At 30.0% G+C, this 22,549-nt stretch overlaps 1 protein-coding gene across 5 annotated transcripts in view; it reads left to right on the forward strand.

Annotated features, from left to right (window-relative positions):
- The window catches only part of LOC107437810 (aminopeptidase O), a 71,890-nt gene that overhangs the window by 15,441 nt on the left and 33,900 nt on the right, over positions 1 to 22,549 (forward strand). For 3 of the 5 annotated variants that reach the window (XR_015433578.1, XM_087163119.1, XM_087163116.1), the window contains exons 5-15: positions 3,362 to 3,483; positions 5,799 to 5,985; positions 6,759 to 6,865; positions 11,254 to 11,362; positions 12,710 to 12,817; positions 14,382 to 14,422; positions 15,152 to 15,212; positions 15,787 to 15,846; positions 19,010 to 19,093; positions 19,191 to 19,307; positions 20,866 to 20,952. Coding sequence is in view for 4 of the 5 variants with exons in the window: in XM_087163119.1 (XP_087019245.1) it covers positions 3,362 to 3,483; positions 5,799 to 5,985; positions 6,759 to 6,865; positions 11,254 to 11,362; positions 12,710 to 12,817; positions 14,382 to 14,422; positions 15,152 to 15,212; positions 15,787 to 15,846; positions 19,010 to 19,093; positions 19,191 to 19,307; positions 20,866 to 20,952 (1,083 nt within the window). In the remaining variant the exon portion in view is untranslated. The remainder of the gene's footprint in view (positions 1 to 3,361; positions 3,484 to 5,798; positions 5,986 to 6,758; positions 6,866 to 11,253; positions 11,363 to 12,709; positions 12,818 to 14,381; positions 14,423 to 15,151; positions 15,213 to 15,786; positions 15,847 to 19,009; positions 19,094 to 19,190; positions 19,308 to 20,865; positions 20,953 to 22,549) is intronic. The other 2 variants (XM_087163118.1, XM_087163117.1) reach the window with 2 other exon arrangements.

The raw sequence follows: 22,549 nt of genomic DNA on the forward strand, positions 1-22,549 counted from the left end.
CATAGATTAACTTTTTAATTTGTGTTTTGTCTTTGAACTGATAGTACCGGATTTTAGAAATGTTCGGTTTTTGTTTGCATTTTAATGTATTGCCTAAGTCAATACAGAACTGCATAGATATTTGATTGTGAAATATTTTTAATTCTTTTTACTTTTTTTAATTAAAAAAAAGTTTTTTTTCTTCTGAACATCAAATATTGTTCATTATTTATTTTTCTTGTTTTTTTATAATTGCATGTTAAGTATTACCCAACTGATGCCAATGAGGTACTCTAGGGTAAAATAAATAAGAAATTCTTAGAAGTCTGAAATAAAATGAATTTTATTAGAAATTTATTATGCAAATGCAATTTGTGATTGTGTTCTGATTTTTTAGATTTCAGTATACCGTTTTCAAAGTAATAGAGCTGCTGTAAAGATAAAAATTGAAACTAACACTTACACATTTAGAAAGATTATATTGTTGTAACTAGACAAACTCTTTTAAACTAATCAAATTTCATTTATTGGCCACTTAAGGTTACAGAGCTACATTAAAATTATTATTTTAAAGAACAAACAATGATCCATATAATCATTAAAAATATTTTGGTTGAATCCTTCTCAAAATTACAAACGATTAACCAAGATATCTAAGGGAAAGAAATATCCATATTTCTAGTACTGTTTTCATCAACCAGAATCCTGGCAAAAAAAAAAAAAAAAGAAAGTAAAATCAGATAAGGTTGTATCAGGGTTGGATTTTTGACATGACAGTGGTAAAAACCGTGTTTTTACCGGTAAAAACAGTCAAAACCTACTGTTTTCTTTAATTTATGGCAAATAGCGGATAATATATTATTTTTACATAATTGCTTTTGTAAATGAATGTTGTAAATGATTGCTATTGATTTTGCAACTATACACATGTATTCTTATAGAAGGATATACATTCATACAGAAATATTGTAATATACGTATTGAAAATAGTGATACTTACTTTTATCATAATAGCTTGATTTGCAAAGGATTCAAAATTTTGCACTTCTTAATTGTTAGAAATAAACAAACAAAAAAGCTTGGAACTATTAATAAATTCAAGAACTAAAAAGAATTTAAAATTTGGCATTTCTTAAATATAGAAATAAGCTAAACAGAACTTTCAAAACTTGTAACTACTAACAAACTCTAAGTCAAGAATTACTGCTATTTTGTCAAGTTAAAAACTTTTATTCAGTTGAAAAAGCACATTAAACAAAACTTAATTACAAACAAAATTACATGTTCAGTAGTCGGGGTCACTGTGCCGAAGCATACGATAACAAGTGACTAATTTTGCGCATTTTTCATTGCCCAGTCGATTTCTAAGTTTAATATGAATGAGTCCAAAATTTGAGAAGATTCAAAATTATTTTACTAAATACTCAAAATTATTTTACCAAAACTATGGGTTTTTGACAGTTTTTGACGTTTTTGACAGAGGTTTTTTTGACATGACGGTAAAAACCGTCATGCGTCAAAACTTGCCAACGCTGGGTTGTATACTGAATGTCTATGTTTTACCTTTCTTTATGCTTATCAACAAGCTTTCACCCTGGACTCATAAAAAAAAATCATGAAAAATATGTACCACCCAACAGAACAAAATCCCAAACTAAATAGTCAGCAAAGTTCTCTGGTGAGCAACAAGAATCAACAAGTTCACAGATTGAAGATTGGTCAAAGCATTCAGTCAATAAACAACTGAGCTCAAAATATAGCTATTCACAAGTATTTTAGCTCATCATCTTTTGATCTGTATTCAAATCCACTCACATAAATTGTTATGTGCTGCATCAAAAAAAAGAACAATTCAATGTTGTTTTCTAAAAATAAATTTAAAAAAAGAAAGGTGTTATACAATTATCTGTCTATGTGCCATTAAAATCACTAAGAACTGGGATAGCCTGGTTGGCAGGGCACTAGACACGATGACCGAAGAAGTATGGTGACTGGTGCACGTTAAATCTGGCTGGTCACAAAGTCCACTATGTTCCCATAACAAGTTATACCTCTGGGGGTACTGAATTGGATATTGACCGTTCTCTGGTTCTGGTCAAACTTATGATCTGTGGATGAATGAATGGATGTGTAAATGGGTCCGCCCTATAAACGGGCGTGGCGTATGGGTGTGGCAGAAGTCGAATTCTCGGTTGTAGATGGCACCACTGAAAAACAAGAATAATTGTACCCCCTGTGCTTTAATGGCTGACGTCAAGAACATTAAATTCACTAGAGATGCTTTTTACTACCTCGGGTAATATCTCATGGGGCAGCAATAATGACCTGTAAAAAATTAAACGTATATGCATTTATGATCAATTTTTTTAAAAAAAATAGTATTTGCTAATATAAATCAAAAGGTATTATTAATTGAAATATTTTTTAAAATTTTTTTTTTCATAAATTAATTTTAATAATCTCATATTTTTTATTCTACACCAAAAAAAATTCTGTAGTTTTGCAAATAAAAAAAAATATTTGTTTGGAAGTTTATAAAATTTTCCAAATAAAATATGTTGTTAATTATGCTAAGAAAGTTTAAATTTATTTAATTTAAATTGTAATAATTTTTATTATTAGTAGTAATACTGAAATTATCTAATACTATTTGTTACTATTAATGCTATTTATTTTGAATATGCTAATAAATTCCAAGAAATATTTTAGTAAATCATTTCTTTTAAGGATAATATTTTTTTCTGATTTGTTTTAAAAATTATTTTTTGAAAATTCTCGCACTTCCTCTAACTATGGCCATGCACTTAGGGCTTTATTTTTTAATGGCAATTGTACAAATGTCATGTAATTTTGACCCCCGATTACACCTGTCTTGACACTGGACCGCATCTGAGCTAGTTTACAACTGAACTTCCACACCATTACCAAGGAAAGGGCTTTCAGTCATGCTGTGTATTATATGATTCCATTGTTTTGTCGACTGCCAGGAATGAACTCACCATCCCCACCCCTCTCCACTAGTGGCGCAGCTTAACCAACTGCGCCACCAGAGTACTTTGCAAATTCTCACTCAAATTAAAATAAATTATTCAATTTTCTTTCTACTCAATCTATTTTTTTGCCTTTAACAGTAATGCTAGCCCTCAAAGTGCCACTGTATTATATTAAATCTATTTTTTGCTTTTAATATCAATTCCAGCTCTCAAAGTGCCACTATATTATATTATACTCCCTCCAAAAAAATAGAAATATGTAAGAATGAAATTTTCTTTCTTTAGAATGTTAGACCAAATTTATTATTTTCAATATTGAATCTAAACATTTATTTTTTACATGTCTATGTTAAAATTTATCTAATAAAATCTTTTTTATAATTATCTAGGAGCTTTTTGAATATGTTCCATATTGTTTGAAAATCATTGAAGATATGCTGGGATCTTATCCTTTCTCCAGAATTGATTTTTTGGTAGTCCCACCTACATTCGGGAGCTTAGGAATGGCTAGGTAATTTATTCAGTAATAAACGAGGTGTGATTATTAATTTTCAATACTGATTTCATTACACCTGAGTATAATATGTCAATACATTTCTTATGCTTTGAAATAAAATCTCACAAATAACCATTGAAGGATTAATATTAGACTGGAATTCATAGACAGTCGTCCCCCCTCCCTTGACTCACTCAAAAAGCACCTAAGTGCACCAAGAGTGCCTAATTTATTCACAACTAAATTCTGAAAAAAGGGTCAGGTACATTAGACAACACTAGAAAAACTACAGAAGCCGAGAGAGAAAAAAAAAGATTAAAAACAGAACCAGAAAAACCACTGAAGACAAAGGGTTTAAATTGTCCAAATTCTGATGGTGAAAAAGATATGTTGATGATATGTTTGCCTTAGTATACGATGATACTGATTTTCAAGAGTTACTTTCTTTTGACCCTAACATTCAATTTAATTAGACACAGAAATTAATTCTACTTTACCTTTTTTAGATGTTCTTGTAATGTAATACTCTGATAATTTTTTCACCTCTGTTTATCGTAAACATTTTGACGTCTCTTTGCATCCTCGTGTTTACTATTAGGTAATTCCTTGCATTAACACCCCAAAAAAAGGATAAAAATACACATACAGATTTGCGATGAAATCTGCGCAATTTGAGCATGATAAAAAGTGATGATTCAACTTCAAAATTTCTGACTTATTTCTTTAAAAGAAAAAAACCTTTATTTATCTGCTGCAGTCACTCTTTGACAGCAGGGTGGGTCACAGGTTGTGCACCTCTATACTAGTTTATTCGAGAATTGCGTAAATTGTAATGAACTTTTTTCTTTGTTTAAGTAAAAATTATTAACCAAAACGTTTAGGTCCAACTTTACTTTTGAAAGAGATTCTGAAAAATTGTTTGAAACTAAAAAAGTGCTTTAATTTGGGAGGAAATTTCAAACCCCAAAAAAAAGTGTTCTGGAGAAATATTATAGTCTAAGATTTTTCTGCCCCCCTCTCCATTTCTTTATTTTTCACTTTAACTATCTAACAATTATTTGCATTTCATCAACAAAGTCATCATCACTACCATAGTTTGTTTTTTCAAAAAAAAAAAAAAAAAAAAATCAGGCAGATTAAATTGTTTTTTTTTTTTAAAAATCATTGAAAAATCATTTTTAATTTATTTATATGAGGTTTTAATATTGATTCTGTTTTAAAACTCATAACTCACTATGGCCAGCAACAATTTTGTTTTTTCTGACTCAAGCATATTAGAGAAATGAAAGAGCATCTGAACCACCTTCTGACCAAGTTGTAATTGTTCTGTCATGCCGTTATCTGTTTCAATCGTTGCCATGTCGTTTAATAAAAAAGGGCTCTAATAATGTTCTCATATTCATGAGACCAATGTAGTACAGAAGTACAAACTTCTCTTCGTATCAAAAAGTTTCGCCAGTGTTCTCCCCTAAGCATTTTCAGAAGGGCAGTCCTTTCTATCTGCTCTTGGATCCCTTGCACTCTCTTTGTCCTTCTTGTAAAAATAAGCTGCCATCCTTTAAAAACACTACTTTCTGAAGGGATATTCCATCGAAAAAAAATAAATAAGGCACTGTTTAACTAATAATTAGACCGCGGTAAAATTATCTTTGTTCATGGGTTTAATTCTGATTACTATTATAAATATTTATTTTGTTAGGATTATTCTCAAATGGTTTGATTTTTATAAGTTTCTCTTCTTTTCACGGTTCTATTAATGAATTTTTTAAGTGATTTTAAATTCTTAAATTATTTTTTAAACAAATACCTTTTTTTAAAAAAAAAATTCGCCTTTAAATGTTCAATTTTTAAAGTAATTTTTAGTTTAAACTATCGAGAAAAAAAAACTTTTAAATGATTAGGTTTGAGAAAAAAAATAATTCGGTTTATCAATCAAAATTTTTTATCCCTTTCGTTATTTTTTCTAAACTATGAGTTTTTCTCTTGTTCAGATAATGTGTTGAGAGCTACTTTTTGAAACATATACTTAAAATAATATAAGAGGATAATTTAAAAATTGTTGAGGATAAAATTCAATTATTACATAATATTTCACAGTTTGTTTAATTTTTACAGTGTTAAATGAGTGCCCTTTCAAAACTCAAAGTGCCATTTTCTGCGAGGAAGCATCCTCCCCTTCTTTTGTTCCTAGGATGAACTCTGGTTTTTGTAGCATTAAGCCTTTTTTTTTAAATACAAAAATCTTTATTATTGTTTGATAGGCTATTTTTTTTCGCAAACACAATGATTATAAATATTTGAATGTCAAAACATGTTTTAATTCTTTGTAGTCCCAATATGATATTCCTTTCTCAATCTCTGCTTGTTGGAGACGGAAGTATGTGTTCAAGAGTTGCCCATGAGATCTCCCATGGGTGGTTTGGATTACTGATTGGTGCGTTGGATTGGACGGAGGAGTGGCTGAGTGAAGGTTTTGCAACATTCATAGAGGATTGTGTTCATATTTGGGTGATAAACGTTAGTTACTTTTACTGATATTTTGATTCTTAGTTTTTAATATTTATTTTCGAGTTTTTTCATTCATTTAGCAGTTTATTTTCAAGTCCATTTTATACATTGGCATCTTGTTATTATGGATACTCAAGAAAAATGTTTCTTTAAACTGCACTAACCAAAGTTCACAAGAAATGATGTCCATTTCATTCGAGTAAAAAATCATGAATTTCTAGCAAAGAAAAGTAAAATCTTAATTTTCGAAAGAAAGTAATAAATAGATCATTTGTACACACATTTGAGTGAATTATGAGGCAAAATAAATATGAATAATTACGCTTAGGCAGTACAATGCATCAAATAAGCCAAAAGTCATAGAGAGGATGAAAAAAATAAGTTGTGAAACGTCCCCTGGAATGTATAATTCTCCATCATGTAAAAACAGAAACTGATTGCCAAACTGTAAACTTAAACAGAAAAAAATTTCCTTTGTTTTAAATAGCTTAGGGAGAAAAGTTGAATAATATCGAGCATCAAATAACATTGTTGCTTTTTCTTGATGCAGGTGTTTGATCAGACCTGATTAAAAGCCCTGACATAACTCATCTTGATTTGAATTTATTTTTCCTTACATTAGATAAAATAATATTATAAATTTGATTATAAGAGATGGATAAATAGGTTGAGAATAAATATTTTAAATAAAGACCCACTTATAGTAAAAAGTGACCCAGAAGTAAATATAATGCTCCAGTAATTTTTTACTTGTTTTGAATGTTCCATAAATATTTTTTTAGATGAATGAATCAGAGGGAAATGACTACAGAGAATTAAAATCGCACATCAGAAAAAAGATTCTTTTGTCTGAGGTGGAAAATACAGAAAATGTACTTCAAGTTATGAGGTAATCTTTAACCTGCCGACTGTTCTCCACGTAATTTATTTCATTTATTTTTTATATTAATTTATTCCATATTATTATGTATTATTTACTCTATATTCTATTCCACTATTCTATTCTACTCTATATTCTATTCCACTATTCTATTCTACTCTATATTCTATTCTACTTTATATTCTATTCTATATTATGTACTTTACTTCTATATTATTTACCAGTGTTTTCACTACAGCGCGAGAACGCGAGAATCTCGCATATTTTTTTCTTTTCTCGCATTAAAAAATGATTGCCGCGAGAAATTCGCGCATTCTATAAATCAATTTCAAAATTCGCGAATTTCTCGCATTTTGGAAAAAGCTTCGAATTATGTCATTTAGAATAAAATCCGTTTCACTTTTCTTCCTGGATCTTCATTATTTTCAACACTTGCCCCGTTATCCAGCTTCCCTATTTACCAGTAGGCATTGTTCAGAACTTTTTTTCGAACAACAGAACACAACCCCTCCGAACCACGGAACCCCTTTCAGAACACATTTCTCTGCAACCACGTGTTTACTGTAGGTATGGTTTTTCATGTAAGACGTTCAAATTTTTTTATGCGCTAATGTAAGATGGACAAATACCTAGTAAAGGCAAAACCTTCAATGATGATGCAGCAAAAATATTCAATGCTTTAAAAAATAGAAGACGTTAAAAATGTATTATAACAAAAAAAATTTTTTTTTTCCAAGTCTATTTGTATTTTTTCAGTTTTTAGAAATCTCACTTAACTTTCTGAAATCTCACCCTGTTTTTGAGAAAGGGTGAGAAATTCTCACCCATTTTTTTTCTATGATGAAAACACTGATTTACTCTATATTATTCTATATTAGTTTTTGATATTAATTTTCTATATTGATTAATTACTATTCTAATTTATTATTCTATAATTTATTTTTATCCTTCCAAATGGTTAAGTAGGTGCAAACCCTTACTTGATTTTCTATATTTCAAAGTCCTGTTCTTACAAACAGCCTCAGATTTTTTGTGCTCTGAAACATAGCTGCCAACTCTATTGGATTTTGCCAGTTTCTCCTGGTCTACAGGTTTAATAAAAATTCTCCTAGTTTTTGTACATTTTAGAAAATTCTCTAAAATTAAGTAAGTTTCCTTAAAAAATCCCTATTGAAATAGAATTTTTGTGCAGATTATTGCTGGCTCGAATATTCAAACATGTGTTTCTAATACATAAAGAAGCGAGCCTCATTTATAGAAATCAGTTATCTACCTTTAATGAATTAAGTACATATTACTATTCAAGATTAAGAGTAAGCATTTCAAGTTCATTTAATGTTAATAATAATATCTTGATGACTAATGATCCCTAAAATTCCCTATGTGTAAGATATTTAGTACATTTTGTAACAAGTATCAAGACATTTATATTATTTCATAAAATCTACTGGATTTTATGCTATCCATGTTGGCAGCTCTGTATCTATCTAGATTAGTTAGAATTAGATATGTGAATAATGACTTTTTTTATTCCACAATTTCTTAATATAGTGTGAGAAGTATGAACTAAAGTTGTATAAAATGTGTGGACATTTCAATGCTATAAAAAAAAATCTCAAAAACAGCAGTAGATTAAATATTGTAGAGTTTTAGTAACAGGATTATGCATTATGTTTGGCAATTATTTGGAAAAATCAGGGCAGAGACTGGTCTGGTTCTCCGAAAATCTTAATAATTTAATCTTGACAATTTAAAAAAGGAAAGATTTCTTTATGTAGCTTTCCTTCGAAGCTTTTCCAAAGCTTAGGACTGAAGATTGTAGTATTCTTTTAACATTCTTAATTTTTTAATGTAAAAATAGCATGACTCTTTTATACCTTCCACACATCTTTGCATACACAATTTAATAAAAAAACAGTGTTTATATTCCTGCATATGTTTCAAAGGTAAATGAAAGTTCCAACACCCCTTGCTGGTTCTTTTTCTCACAGAAACTGGACAGAACTGGATATGGAAATTCCTGTTTCCAAAAAAAAAAAAAATTAAAAAAAATATTTTTCCTCCCCCTTCTGACAATTTGAAAGTAAAAACTATAACTGAAATATTTTCAGAAGGCAAGGGGAAAAAGCACATGGTTCTTGAACGATTTGGTTTGGTTAATTGATTAATATATATATATATATATATATATATATATATATATATATATATATATATATATATATATATATATATATATATAAAACAATTCTGCATTTTTTTGTTTCTTTGCTATATAAATTGACCACCTGTTTAAGTTAACAGCTAAAGCATTGCCCTGTAAGTGGTCAAGTTGCACAGGCCTTATTGTTCCATTAAAATTCCAACTTATGCATTATGATAAGGAAATTTAATGTCGCGACCTAGGCCCATAGGACCCATACGCCAAATATGTGCGGTTGAGCAGCAACCCCGCCCAGCACGGGCGACCAAGCAATTTGCTGACACAAGGGAAGCCCCGAGTCATGCACAATGAAATGCAGCGTAGTTTTGCCGATGAGCAGAGGAGGCCAAGAAGCCTCAGTCAAAACCCGGAGTCGGAAGCGCCAAACCGGCTGCGGACTCCAGGACCAGGTGGGCCGACAACAGTGCCGCAGCCACCCTGCCAAAATCGCCCTCTGACAGGAAGGCAAGCAAGCCTCTTGCCAAAACCAGAACACTTTAATGAAAACTATTACAAAATTTGAACACAACACAATAAAGCAGTAATACAGGGCGAAGGTCAAATGCTGACCTGCTTAGCAGCTACAGAAAGGAGTGGAGGTCTCTTAATTTCTTTACAGACACTTTGGTTCAAAGTCTCTCTTGATCTCTTTGCTAGGTTCAGTCCCAGTAATTGGTCTTATGCTGGATACTTCTTACGACTCTCTTATGAGACACACAGGATTTGCTTGTGGCACTATGGTTACTTTTTAGGTTTGAGCCAAACCGCTGGTTGGCTTCGTAGCAATTAATGCATTTACTTTTCCCCTGACAGGAGTCCGCTCGGTGTCCTGTGCCGTCGCAGTTTGAGCAGGTCTCAGGATTGTCGCAATCTCTGGCCATATGGCCAAGACGATTGCACTTATAGCACCTGAGCGGGCGTAGGTACTCGCTGTATTTATAGCTCTTCCAACCAATTGATACGACGTCACACCTCATGATGCCTTTGAAGCTCTTCGGCTCAATTGTTACGACCCAGTGCTGTCCTCCTTTGGTTTTAATTGGAAATGAGACCTCAAATTCTCCCCCTTTAAAGAGGTCGTTGCACTCCCTGAATTGTTTGGTGAGTCTTTCCTTGGTTAAGGACTCAGGTAAACCAAGAATAATGATTATGGGTTTCTTTCTAGGAGGCACTTCGACTTTTAGTTTCTTACTCAGGCCTTTTTCTTTAATCTGCTCTCTTAGCAGTGCTAAGTCTTGCTTGCTGTCGAGCTCAACAAGCACTTTTCCCGCTTGGGTAGCTCTTAGCTCTTTCACTCTGAGTTCAGTCTCAGCCAAATCGATATTCTCTTTAATGGCTCGCTCAATCTCCTCAGAAGGCGCCTTCTCCCTTGAGTCAATCTTTTGGACATGTTTTTTAGACTTTTTGGATCGCTAAGCCTCGCGGCCGACTCTAAGTGCTTCTGTATAGGGTTTTGGGCCCTTGTTTTCTTTCTTTTTAATCATAAGGTTCAAAGCTCTTTCGACCTCATCTTGCTGACCTCTGGTGAAGGACAAAAGCACGTTCTGCTTCGATATGATGCGTGAGAAATCGGATGCCACCTGTGCGAACTCTGCAACCGCTAAAGCATTTAGCGTCTGTACCTGGTGCTTTTTCAACAATCTATTCATTCTCTCAAGCGAGATCTGTGATTCAGCCGCCCATTCTTGTTGACTAACCTCAAAAGAGTCATCAAAACACATGGGCTCCCAGTCCTCCTCTTCACTCTCTGACATGCTTGTCTTTGCTTTTTCCCTTTAATGCTTTATGCGTCTTCGCCAGTCGATCCCTCTGCCTACGTTTGCCTTCAATAGGCGTTCCTCCCCCGAACCACGAAGAGGTGTAGGACAAGTGTTATAGCTTTAAAGATGTTACTTGACCGACTTTTAAGAGTTCGCTCGAGGAATAGCTTCTAGGACTTGTTTCTGCGTGAGTATTCAATTTTGAAATACTTTTTAAGCTGCTTCGAACTCTAAGGGCTTCGGGGGGCCTGCGTTATGCATTATGATAAAAGAAATTGAATTTTTTTATGCATCTTTTTATTTTAATTATTTATTTATTTTTGTGAGTCATTCCAAATTGGTTCGCAAATGAAAGTAATCTTTTTTTAAATATTTTTTTGCTTTACATATTGTTTTGTATTAATAATTATTTCAAATTTGTTTCATTTTTTCAGGTCATCTAAAGGAAAAATAGATAAAAATCTAGTGGATGGTGTGGAAGCAACTGTTCTCAAAAATGGACAAAATCCCTTGAAAGGATTCATGCAAGTCCACTATATTAAGGTGAGACCATCCTATCGTAATTAAAATTATTTCTATGTAATAAGGAGTAACTTGGATAAAATTAAATACCAAAAATTTTTAAGGCAGATCATATTGCTAATTCATTTGGAAAAATCTATGTTTTCTTGTTTAAAATCGCTAAATTTTCAATAAATTCTGATTCATCACATAGAACTAAATACTCTCAATGTTTCAAGGCGCATTTTCTCAACTCTCGTACAGCGCAAGAACAGCCACCATGTTCACTAGGTTTAATTTCAATTTGATTTTTCTGTTTAGTTTATCTTGGAATCAAGGATTTATGCTGAACTTTATGAGAATTTGCAAGGTGATCTCTGAACAAGGGAATCATAGGAAACTGGGTAAAGTTAGGAAATTTTATCAATCTGGAAAAATCGATTAAATGTCAGTGAATTTATTTAAAAATTAATTTCTGTTATGGTTAAATATCTTACAGCAACTATTTTTCTGATAAGTTGTTCCTACTCTAATAAAAAATCATTATGTAAAGGAAAATGCTAGCTAAACTGTTGGAATTGCAATGGAACCCTGTTTATGAGACTCACCCTCAGATGTGAGTATCATTATTGCATGCGATTTTACTGTTATAGATCTGAAACTTGGTTTCTAGAAAAGGACAATGTAATACTCTGGTTGTACAGTCGGTTAAGGTTTGGAGTGAGGGATACTAGCGCAGGTTCTGTGCACAATGTGTTACAAGATTCAAAATTGCGTTAATTCCTATCATGGCCCTTAAAATGAGACTAGATGCTTGACCACGGCTGAGTGATGTGTGTGTTGTTTTTGCTTGAAATTATATTGTTATTTATATAAAAATAAAATACAAGTAAGTGTTTTTTTTAAGCTTTATTGTTCATTTTAAAGGAAGAAAATAACAGATGTATAATTTGTGTTGTTATATATGATTTATGTAAATTTAAAATTTCTTTAAATGAAATTTATTACCATACCATCAGATAAATAAAACAGCCAGAAGAATGTACATTATTTAAGTGTCTTTTTTTTCAGTATCAAGTTAAATTAAAAAAAAAAACTATTTCTTATTCATTTTTTTCTAAAATTTGAAGTCTGAGAATGTTATTGAGGTGAAAATTACACTGCAATGCCCTCTGCTAATTTTTGCATCTGTGTATTTTGTGTTGCAACATAAACATATCATAGAAAAGCAAAAAAAAAAGGAAAATGTTTCAGTTTTTTTTTTGTTTGGGTGTGATAGTTTTTTGCTACTCAAACCTGTTTTAGTCACAATAGGTTGAATAGTTTATGATTTTTTGTTGTGTATCTTCAATTACATTCTAATTGTATGATATTTATTATATGTTTTAGGGTTATTTTTTATTGAAACATTTGTCTGATGCTGTCAGCATTGATAAATTCATTGCATTTCTTCGAGCTTACGTTGATGAATACGGGGGCCGCTTAGTTACCTCTGCCGTAAGTTAATGGATTGTTTTTAAATTTTTTAAAAATAGTGTCTCAGTTTATTTGTTGTTATTAATGTTATACATATTTTTATATTGCTTTTATTTTGTGTTATACATATTCTTATTAAATTTTAATTCAACAATTTCAACTTCGGTACAAAATTTTATGAATATACTCTCATTACTATCAATTTCTTGAGAATGTATCTGCTAATTTTTGTACAATTATTATCTTTTATTTATATACCTCATCCATTTCCCCTTCAAATTGAATTAAAATGTGTTTGTTATTCTTTCCAATCTATGCATGTATTTTTCTTATGTGGTGCCAAAAACGCTTGTATATTTATATTTTATTATTATAATCTCATTGAAAACCTTCGTCAACTTAATTTTGAGTTTACAACTACTAATGTTCAACTCCATAGCAGGGATCTGTCCAAACATTTTGTGACAGGTCCAGTTTTTGTAAAATTGTGAAAAAATTAATCCTACTTAGTGAATAAAAAATAAATACTGAGTCATATGCTTTCAACCAGGGTCCTGCTTTTACGAATTTGTGCAAATAAGATCTGGTTAATGCAAAAAACTTTTTCAAGGAGTTTTTAAATTGTAAATAGATACAAAATTATGCTCAGCACTGTAAAATTATAATAAAAAAAATTAAATTTTCAAAAATAAACAGCAATTGCTGCTTCTAAATTAGAGTTGCAACATACACATATTTGGTATTTAGCCTATACTGCTGAACGCAGAATATTCATTTCGGATGAATAATGGAAGAAGCGTTTGCCGAAGGCAAAACTTAATTTGTTTACATCCATCTTTCTTGTTTTCTCCCCTGGGAAGGGTTTATTCGATTAACAAAACAATGATGAAGATAAAAAAATTTGTGAAGGGTCCAAGTAAAAGAAAATCCTTTGGTGAATTGTCCGTTTTTAAGTTAAAATATTTTGTGAACCCATATTTCTTCTTAACAAACCCCTGCATAGCCTCGTCATTTTGAACCCAATCCAGAAGACAAGGGAACTCCTGCATCAAGTATTAGGAGAAATTTGCCTTTGTGGAAGACTTTTTTTTTATGGAACTAACCCATATTTGTGTAACATGGTGAGATAAATGGAGAAATAAATTAATTTATATTTGCTCACAACCAATTTTTTATGTTTTAGGTGAGAAGAAATGGAAATTTTTCTTGACAATCATCTGTATTGTGTTAATCTATGAATTATGATAAGTTAAGAAAAGCATTTCATTTTGAAAAATTTTTTTGTACTGAACGGGATGAGGAAAATTCATATGGTTCCTCAAATTGCTAGTAATAGTATTATTTGCAGCAACTGACCATTTATATAATCTACATAAACTAAAAAATTTATTCACAATTTTTACCTTCTTCATCAGCCAGTAATCCAAAATATTTACCACAAAATACTTTATAGTAAAATACTTAATTCAATAAAATAATTTATAGTAAAATACTTTATTTTTCAGTAAAATAATTTTTTAACAGAGCAGATATCTTTTTAGATTCTTATTCTTGTATTTTAATGTACGTTTCTTTAAAATTTTAGGAATTCTTATCTATGTATTTCAGGCACTTCCCATACATTAAGTAAGTATAAGTTTTATAATTAATTTTTAACTTATATATTTAAAGTTTAAATTGTGTATGTTCCATTTTTTGTTTTTGCTATTTTCCAAAGTTATTATACTGTTTCAATAAAAAATTTCTATTTTTTAAAAACTAATTAATCATCTTTACCTTATTTTAAATATTAATAAAAAAAGTTAAATGAATGAAACCTTTAAAACAAATTGCAGATATTTCAAGAACATTCAAGTTATTTCAGTGTTAAATAAAAAGAATGAATTGACAAATAGTAGATTGTAGTATGTTGTTAAAATATAATTGTTATTTACATTTAAAATGTTTAAAAATTACTGTTATTTTTTTAAATATATTTCATAAATTGTGTGGTAAAAAAATAATTGAGTGTGTAAAAAAATTTTGTTCTCTGTAGCTAACTAATTTTTAAAATTTTTTAATTAGTAATTCATTTTTAAAAAATTTTGGTTTGCATAAATATCAGGACTAGTAAAGTATTTATACTAATAGCCAATAAAAAATATAAATAAAATGTGGATAAATTAGCCAATAAAATGTGGATAAATTACATATCTTAAAGAGTATTGAGGGGTATCTTTTTTAATTTAGTTAAAATTTACTTTTATGAGCTTTTAGTTGAGTAGCGAAATCATAATCAAAATTTGTGTATTATTTATTACTTATATTCTTAAAAAAAGGGGTTATTTAAGTTTTTAAATGGAAATTTATTTTCAGAAACATTTTCACTATCAATGATATTTATGAAAATTGGCTGCATAATTCAGGTATTCCAGAGGTAAGTTTTTGAGAAAATAACAATTATATTTCATTTATTTTGTGTTCATCATTTCAACCTGCTTATATTTGCAAAAATTGTGCTTTTAATATTGTATTAATACTACCAAAGATATATCTATTTAAAAGGAATAAAACAAAAGAGAGATTAACGGAGAAAATTTTAAAAAATGTTAATAAGAAGTTTCATTTACGGTGTATAAGCTGCAAGTACGTAGAACTCACAAAATAAGTAAAGAATATAGAGAAAACATGGAGAGAAAAATGTAAAGGTTTTTGAAGGAGGTGAAGAAAAAAAATTATTAAAAAATTCTTCTAAAAAATATTCAAAAATTAAAAAGTTGAAAAACAAAATAAGGAAAAGATATAATCTTGTCATCAGCTCACCCAATTATATTTGAAAAAAAGTCGTATATCTATGTTAGTATTGTGTTATATAACCAAATCTTTATATTTTTTCCATGTTTTCTCTATATTTTTAACACTCTTTCTCTATTATATATTTATACATACATTATATACATACTTACATTATACATATACATACATTATATATATATATAATTTTCTTTCAGGCTATTTTAAATTCATCCATATCCAAAAACAATCAGTTGTTTTCTGAGGTTGTTGATGAGGTAATTGGATTTTATATTAAATTTAATTTTAAAAAAGTGAAATTCTAAATAACTCTCGAGTTAGCTGTCAATTACATTGCATTTGTAAGTTCATTTTAGCTTAAGTTCATGTCAGAATTATGTCATATAAATCGCTTTCAATTTTATTCATAAATCTGTGATAAAAATAGCAAACTATTTTCACATTTTAATGAGTGTTTTCTTTTTTCTTCTTTAACTGTATCTTTATTATGTTTTGACAATCTTTTTTTTAATAATTTTTTTGTTATCATTTAATGTTTCATTCTTTAGTTCTCCCTAATATTATTTTATATCAATGATGTAAATGATTTTTTTTACCTTTTCTTTAATTGTTTTTAATTCTCGTCAAAGTGTTTGTTTATTTAGCTGTTAAAATGTAATGCAACTTACAAGGGAAACTAGGGAAGTGTGACTCTCCAATTTTGAAATAAACTAGTGGGATGTATGCCTTATGAGGAATAATTTTAGGGGGCAGCATTCGTTTCGGCCCATAGAAGGTTCTGTGAGAGATAAAAAATAATTCAATGTATAGAAAAATCGGTAATTTATTGCTTCAATGCAGACTATTAGTTATTGTAATTGTCTCATAATCCACTTAATTTGTAATTAATTGGATAATTAATTAATTTGCTAGTTGATAAATTAATCAAAAAATTAATTAATCATTAATAAATTATTAATTAATTGTTAATTAATTAGTTGATTTGCAATTACATACTCCAATTAATTTAGAAAGTTTTTTGGAAAAAAAATTTAAAACATTTGATGTCAAATTTTTTTTTTAAAATTAACCTAACAGATTTTTCTGAAAAACTGCAGATATATAAAATTTTCGAAATCAATTTTGACAATAAATATGCATTATATAGTACGTGAAAGTACCACAAAATTAATTAGAGTATAAGACAATTACAATAACTAATAGTCTGCATTAAAGTAATAAAATACCGATTTGTCTATATATTGAATTATTTTTTATCTCTCACAGAACCTTCTATGGGCCGAAACGAATGTTTCCCCCTAAAATTATTCTTCATAAGGCATACATCCCACTAGTTTATTTCAAAATTGACGAGTCACACTTCCCTAGTTTCCCTTGTTAGTTTCTTTGAGCTGTTATGTTCAAATTAAGTCTCATTGTTGAAATTTTTGCATAACTTAACACTTCTGATTTCCATTTTTAAATAATCAGATTTTATTAAAAACTCTTTTTTTTAAATTTAATTTTAAATGTTTTTTTCCTTCTTATTATAATTTTTTTAAGTATATATTTTGTTAATGTGTTTATTAATATAGAATTGGTTATTAAAAAGTGTCTAATTTATAATTTTTATTTAATTTTTTTATTTTATCAAAATCAAATAAAATATATTACAATGCTTGCATTTTTATGCTGCTTTTGCGTACAAATATCTTATGTTAGGAAGGGTCTATAATATTTTTTCCTAGTTGTTATTATTATTATAATTTGTATATGCTTAATACAAAGCTGCCAACTTTCTCTGCTTTGTCAGAAATCAGCTTCAAATTTATGCACCAATGCATGAATCTTGAGATTTAATATGAAGTTACCTTACTTTACAGCCGTTGATAAATAATTAAAATATATATATATATATATATATATATATATATATATATATATACCAGTGGCCCCCATCCCCCCAAGCTCTTGGGCAAATTCTAAATCCCCCCCCCAAACTATTCGTTTTATTTAGTGTAAAAATTCGCCCCCAAGCTTTAAGTGCGCGCAGCGTGCGCCCACCTTCCCCCCCTGATGGGGGCCCCTGATATATACTGTATGAGTGAATCATTATAAGTACTTGCAAAATTGAAGAAAGCTCGGCACACTTCAGTTTAACTCAATCTTTACTTTAATCTTTAGGAGTTGGCATTCTTGATAATATAGTCAAACTTTTATTTCCATTGGTTTCAGTTCTTCTTAGGCAGAGTTTTACAATTTGCATTTACTAAAGAATTAAACATTCACATTTTAAAAACTTTCTTAAACTACAAATTTGATTTATTTTTCTCTAAAATTTAGAAAATTTTAAACTTGTTCTGTGATGTTTTAATAGTGTAACTATCCCTTTTAAAAATGGAACTTTAAACTCTTGTGATGGAATCCTTTTAGAAGATATTTGTTTTTCCTGGTTTTGGAGCCTGCCCCAGTATTCTGATTTTGTTTTTAAAACCACTCCTTCAGTTATGCTCCTGGTTTTATTAAATATAACCAGTGCAGATCATTATATGTTCGCATGGAAATTTTTTTAAAAATGTGAAATAAAGCATTATTTTTGCCCTTTTCTTGGAGCTAATTAAAAAGTTATATTTTATTTTATTATTATAAGTTTAAATTAACAATGTAAGCAAGAATGAGTGAATAAAGTTTCACCCAAATTAAGCAATAACCATATTCCTTCGCGCATTGAGAAAAGACTAGAAAAAAAATTCTGTCATAAAAGCTTTTTAAGCATGATTATTGAAAGGAAATAACCAAAATATGTGGATTGGTGTTGTTTTGGATTTTCTGTTATGGCCTAGAAAGAAAACAGTTTTGGCATTTTGTCTTGCTACTGGCCATGACTGACTATTAAAATATCTGCATCCGATAAACATCATTTCAAGCCCGATTTGCAAATTGTGCATTGAAGATGAGTAAATGTATGCCCTTCACTTGACCCATTGTCCTGCACTCATTTTTTAAATTCTTTGGGAGAAATATTGGAAATTAGATTCTATTGATTACTCATAGCCTTTAATTCAATTGTTCATTATTTTTTCCGTTTCCCCCCTTTTTTTGTTGACAGATATTTTTGCCATTAGAAAGAAAAAAAAGTTACCACAAAATTAGAATTCTTTAAATCAAAACTACACGTTTTAATAAAGTATTAATTATAGTATGTTTAGTTTATTAGTATTAGTTTTTTTGTAAAGTTATCATTATGTTTGGAGGAGTTTTTAGAGGATTTAGAGTATAATCATACAATTTTTTCTAATTGCATGATAATAAAATTGAATGTACTCCTGTTCAATACAGTTGTAATAAGGAATTAATGAACCAGAATTCCTTTCTCGTTTCACATGATAGCAAAATCACATTAAATATGCCCTGTTTTTCCATATTTTTTTTCTATATTAGACAGAAAAATGGATAAAATTAAACAAGTTTCTGCTTAAGAAGCTGCCCAAAAGAAAAATACTTAGCTATGATAATTTTTCTCAAGTGAGTATTGAATAATAGTTTCCGTTTCTTCACATTTTTGGTGCTATAAAGTCTTTTTTCTAAAAATTTAAATGTCAATTGTTTAATTCTCTTTCAGATGACACCTGAACAAATGATTTTGTTGTTGGAAAATCTTCTGCAACTTGATTTGCTTAGTGTTCAAACCTTAAAATGCCTGAATGACTTTTTTAACCTGAAAGATTCAAATCCTGAAGTAAGTTCATCAAATAAGGAATTTATAAATGAACATTGTTGTTGTAACATTTATCTTTTGATTTCAAATTATATGCAGAAAGGATTATTTTATGAAACGTAAAAGACAATAGGACCTATGACTTAAATACAAAACATTGGTATTGTTTGGCTTGGGTATTGATTCTGCAAAAAGGGAAAATTTAAACTTCTAAGCATTTTCTATTATTTAAAATATTTAAATGTAGAATTTTTGTTGCTCATTTGGTAGATATTTTGTGCCTGATATGTTGGCAATTTTATGTTTGTCTTAAAAATATATTATCAGCTATTATTCAGCCAATTAAAATGCTGAAGCTCTGAATAACCTTTTATGCATAAATTTTTATACACCGAATAGTATTCTTTAGGGATACATTTTTCTACTTAAAATGAGGTATTTAAATCCCTTAAAAGTCTGCTATAAGAACAATTCATAATAGCCAAGGAAATTGTCATTATAAGCAAATACCCATATTTAATATTAAAATATCAGTAGAAAGTGTAAGGTAGGTAAGTATTTAATTTATGTTGCACTAGAGCTCTACAATGGGCTATTAGCGATGGTCTGGAAAACATCCCCCAGGATGATCCGAAGACACGCTGTCACAATTTTGATCCCCTGCAGAAGGGATAGCTCTTCCACTTCGGTAATCCGATGACCGAGGCGCAAAGTGCCGAGCACTTTAGGGTGGAACAGTTTAACCAGGACCGATACTGCACACTCTCGATCCCTACCTAGGCTGATCCAAGTGGTCACCCACCCGCTTACTTGCCGCAGCCAGTGATGCTTAACCTCAGTGTTCTATGGGGAACATTGTCTTTATGATCAATCCACTGTGTGACTTAAAAAGCAGAAAGACACATGTATCTCTTTTATTTTGAGCAACTTTTTTTCAAAATATATATCTGGACTAGACTGTTTTAACTTACAAATTGTAGACAAAACTCTGTATTTTTGACGTAGTTCAGTATTTTTATGAAAGGCAGAAAAGTCTACGAAAACAATTTTAGCACGACTATGTTTCCTAATTGTAAAAAAGTTTGTGCTTAAAAAACGAAAATGAAATGTAATACCTTTTGACAACATTGATGACACTGAATGGCGATTTTATTAGTAGGTTGTCAAGAAGTGAAATAAGATGACGTGTGGTGAACAAAAGGCGCACTCTTTTTAAATGGGTGATAAAATTCCTAAACATAGGGGGGGGGGGTAATAAATGCCTTAGCGGGAGATTGCCTATATCTTGCTTTATAAAAGTAAGGGATTAAAATTTAAGAGAAATGAACGTTGTTCTTCTCGGAAGTTTTACCATGAATTTTAACCCCTATCGCCATCTGCGCTTCGCTTTACATGGTCAACCAGCCTATGTTTCTTTGGTTCTATGTTGGTGTTTTTTCAATCCTCTTGTAAGCAAACTGCACCCCCCTTATGCTCATGTAAGAGTTTGAGCTTTAGGAATACTAATCTAATTTTAAGAATTATCATGATAGCATATTGAGTGAAATTTCAGTTTATAATATATGTAATATTTGCTTAGGTGCAGCACAGATGGTTTGAATTGGTAGTAAAGCACAAATATAGAAATGAGTACCCAGCCTTGAAACTCTTTCTGACCACTCATTTGGTATGTTGCAGTTTTTTACAGTGCTCTTTCAAATAAAAATTATAAGTTCTGTTAGCTCTATTTACCTATGGTAGGTAATGTATTGGCCGAGATAGCCTGGTTGGCAGGGCACTGGACTCTTGTTTGTGAAAACAGGAGTGCGAATCCAGCTGACTGAAAATTCCCTGTTTAGTTAGGGAATAGTGACTGGTACACGTTAAACGTGTCAGGTTCCAAAGTATTCCATGTTCCCATAATAAATTATACCTCTGGGGATACTGAATTGGAGATGAATCGTTCTCTGGTTCGGTTCAGGTCAAAAAATGCAATCTGTGGATGAATGTATGAAACGGCCTGCCCTATAAACGGGTGTGACAGAAGTCAAATTCGTGGCCATAGAGGCACATCGGAAAACAAGAACTATCGCACCTCTTGCCTTAACAACATCAGCAGGTAATTTATTGTAAGGAATCATCATTCGAAAAGATTAAATGAAGGGTAGCGTGTGATTCAAATAAATGAATTGAAAATCATATTTTATTAAAAATTATTTTTTGGTTAATTGGCTTAACAGAACACTTTTCGGCAAATTACAATTTTTTATTTATTTTTCTTTACAAAAATTTACTTATTTGTCCGAATTTAAAAAAAAATAACACTATCATTAAAATGCAAATGATATTTCTTCATTTATGATATTATTGCTTCAGTATTGATCCTTACCATTAAAATTAAGTGAAATAACTTTCAAGAGTCATCAGAAAGCAAAACATATTTTAATAGTTAAACAAATTATTGTTGAGGCAAGAAAAAAAGGTTTTGTTTGTTGATTTTTATGTTCTTTTTGTTCATGTGGATTATGAATGTGGTAGACTGCAGTTGGTAGACTTTTAAAACAGTGGGATGGTGCGTTTAATTATTTTCTGAAACATATTTCTTTGAAAAAGTCTGATTTAGTTCAAAGTAACTCGTTCAAAAGCATAGTAAGTATCATTAAAACAACAAACCATTAATGCAGCAGCATCAAATAAATTGTTCACAGAATTCACTGAGTCGTTCAAAATATTTATGCTGAATAATTAAACATCTCAGAACTTCTTTGTATTTTAACTTGGAAATTTCTTTTTTAAAGGAAATTAAAGATTTTTTAAAAAAAGTGACTAAGTTTTTCATCAGTAAATCTACTTCTTTTATGAGTCGGTTGCAGTTAATGAAAAGGTTCAGGAAGAAATCACTGAACTATCGAATGCAGACAAGAAATTTCTTTTGTTTTAAGTCTCAAAAGCATTATATTGCAACTGTTAAACTCACTAGAAAAACATTCTTTCACAATTTATTGGTAAAAGTATTCAATTTTTTAAATTTAAGTGAAATATTTCTTGTATCCTAAAAATATAATATATCTAAATTTAATATCTAGAATTCATTCTTAGAGCATTTTTTGGAATTACTTGTGTGGTATTGCTTTTATGATGTTTTGTTACTTTTATCTTTGCTGTACTGCTCTGCACTGCTATAATTACTTTAAAGTTTTAGTTTCTCTTTCATAAGTTGTCACCTGCCCTTTTCTGCCCTTAAATAATTTAGCCAAAAATAAAAAAGAAATAGCAAGTATAGG

The sequence above is a fragment of the Parasteatoda tepidariorum genome, chromosome 5 (genome assembly GCF_982258835.1).
Source record: "Parasteatoda tepidariorum strain Cologne lab strain chromosome 5, Ptep-v5.0, whole genome shotgun sequence".
In the NCBI taxonomy this organism is placed as follows: domain Eukaryota; kingdom Metazoa; phylum Arthropoda; class Arachnida; order Araneae; family Theridiidae; genus Parasteatoda; species Parasteatoda tepidariorum.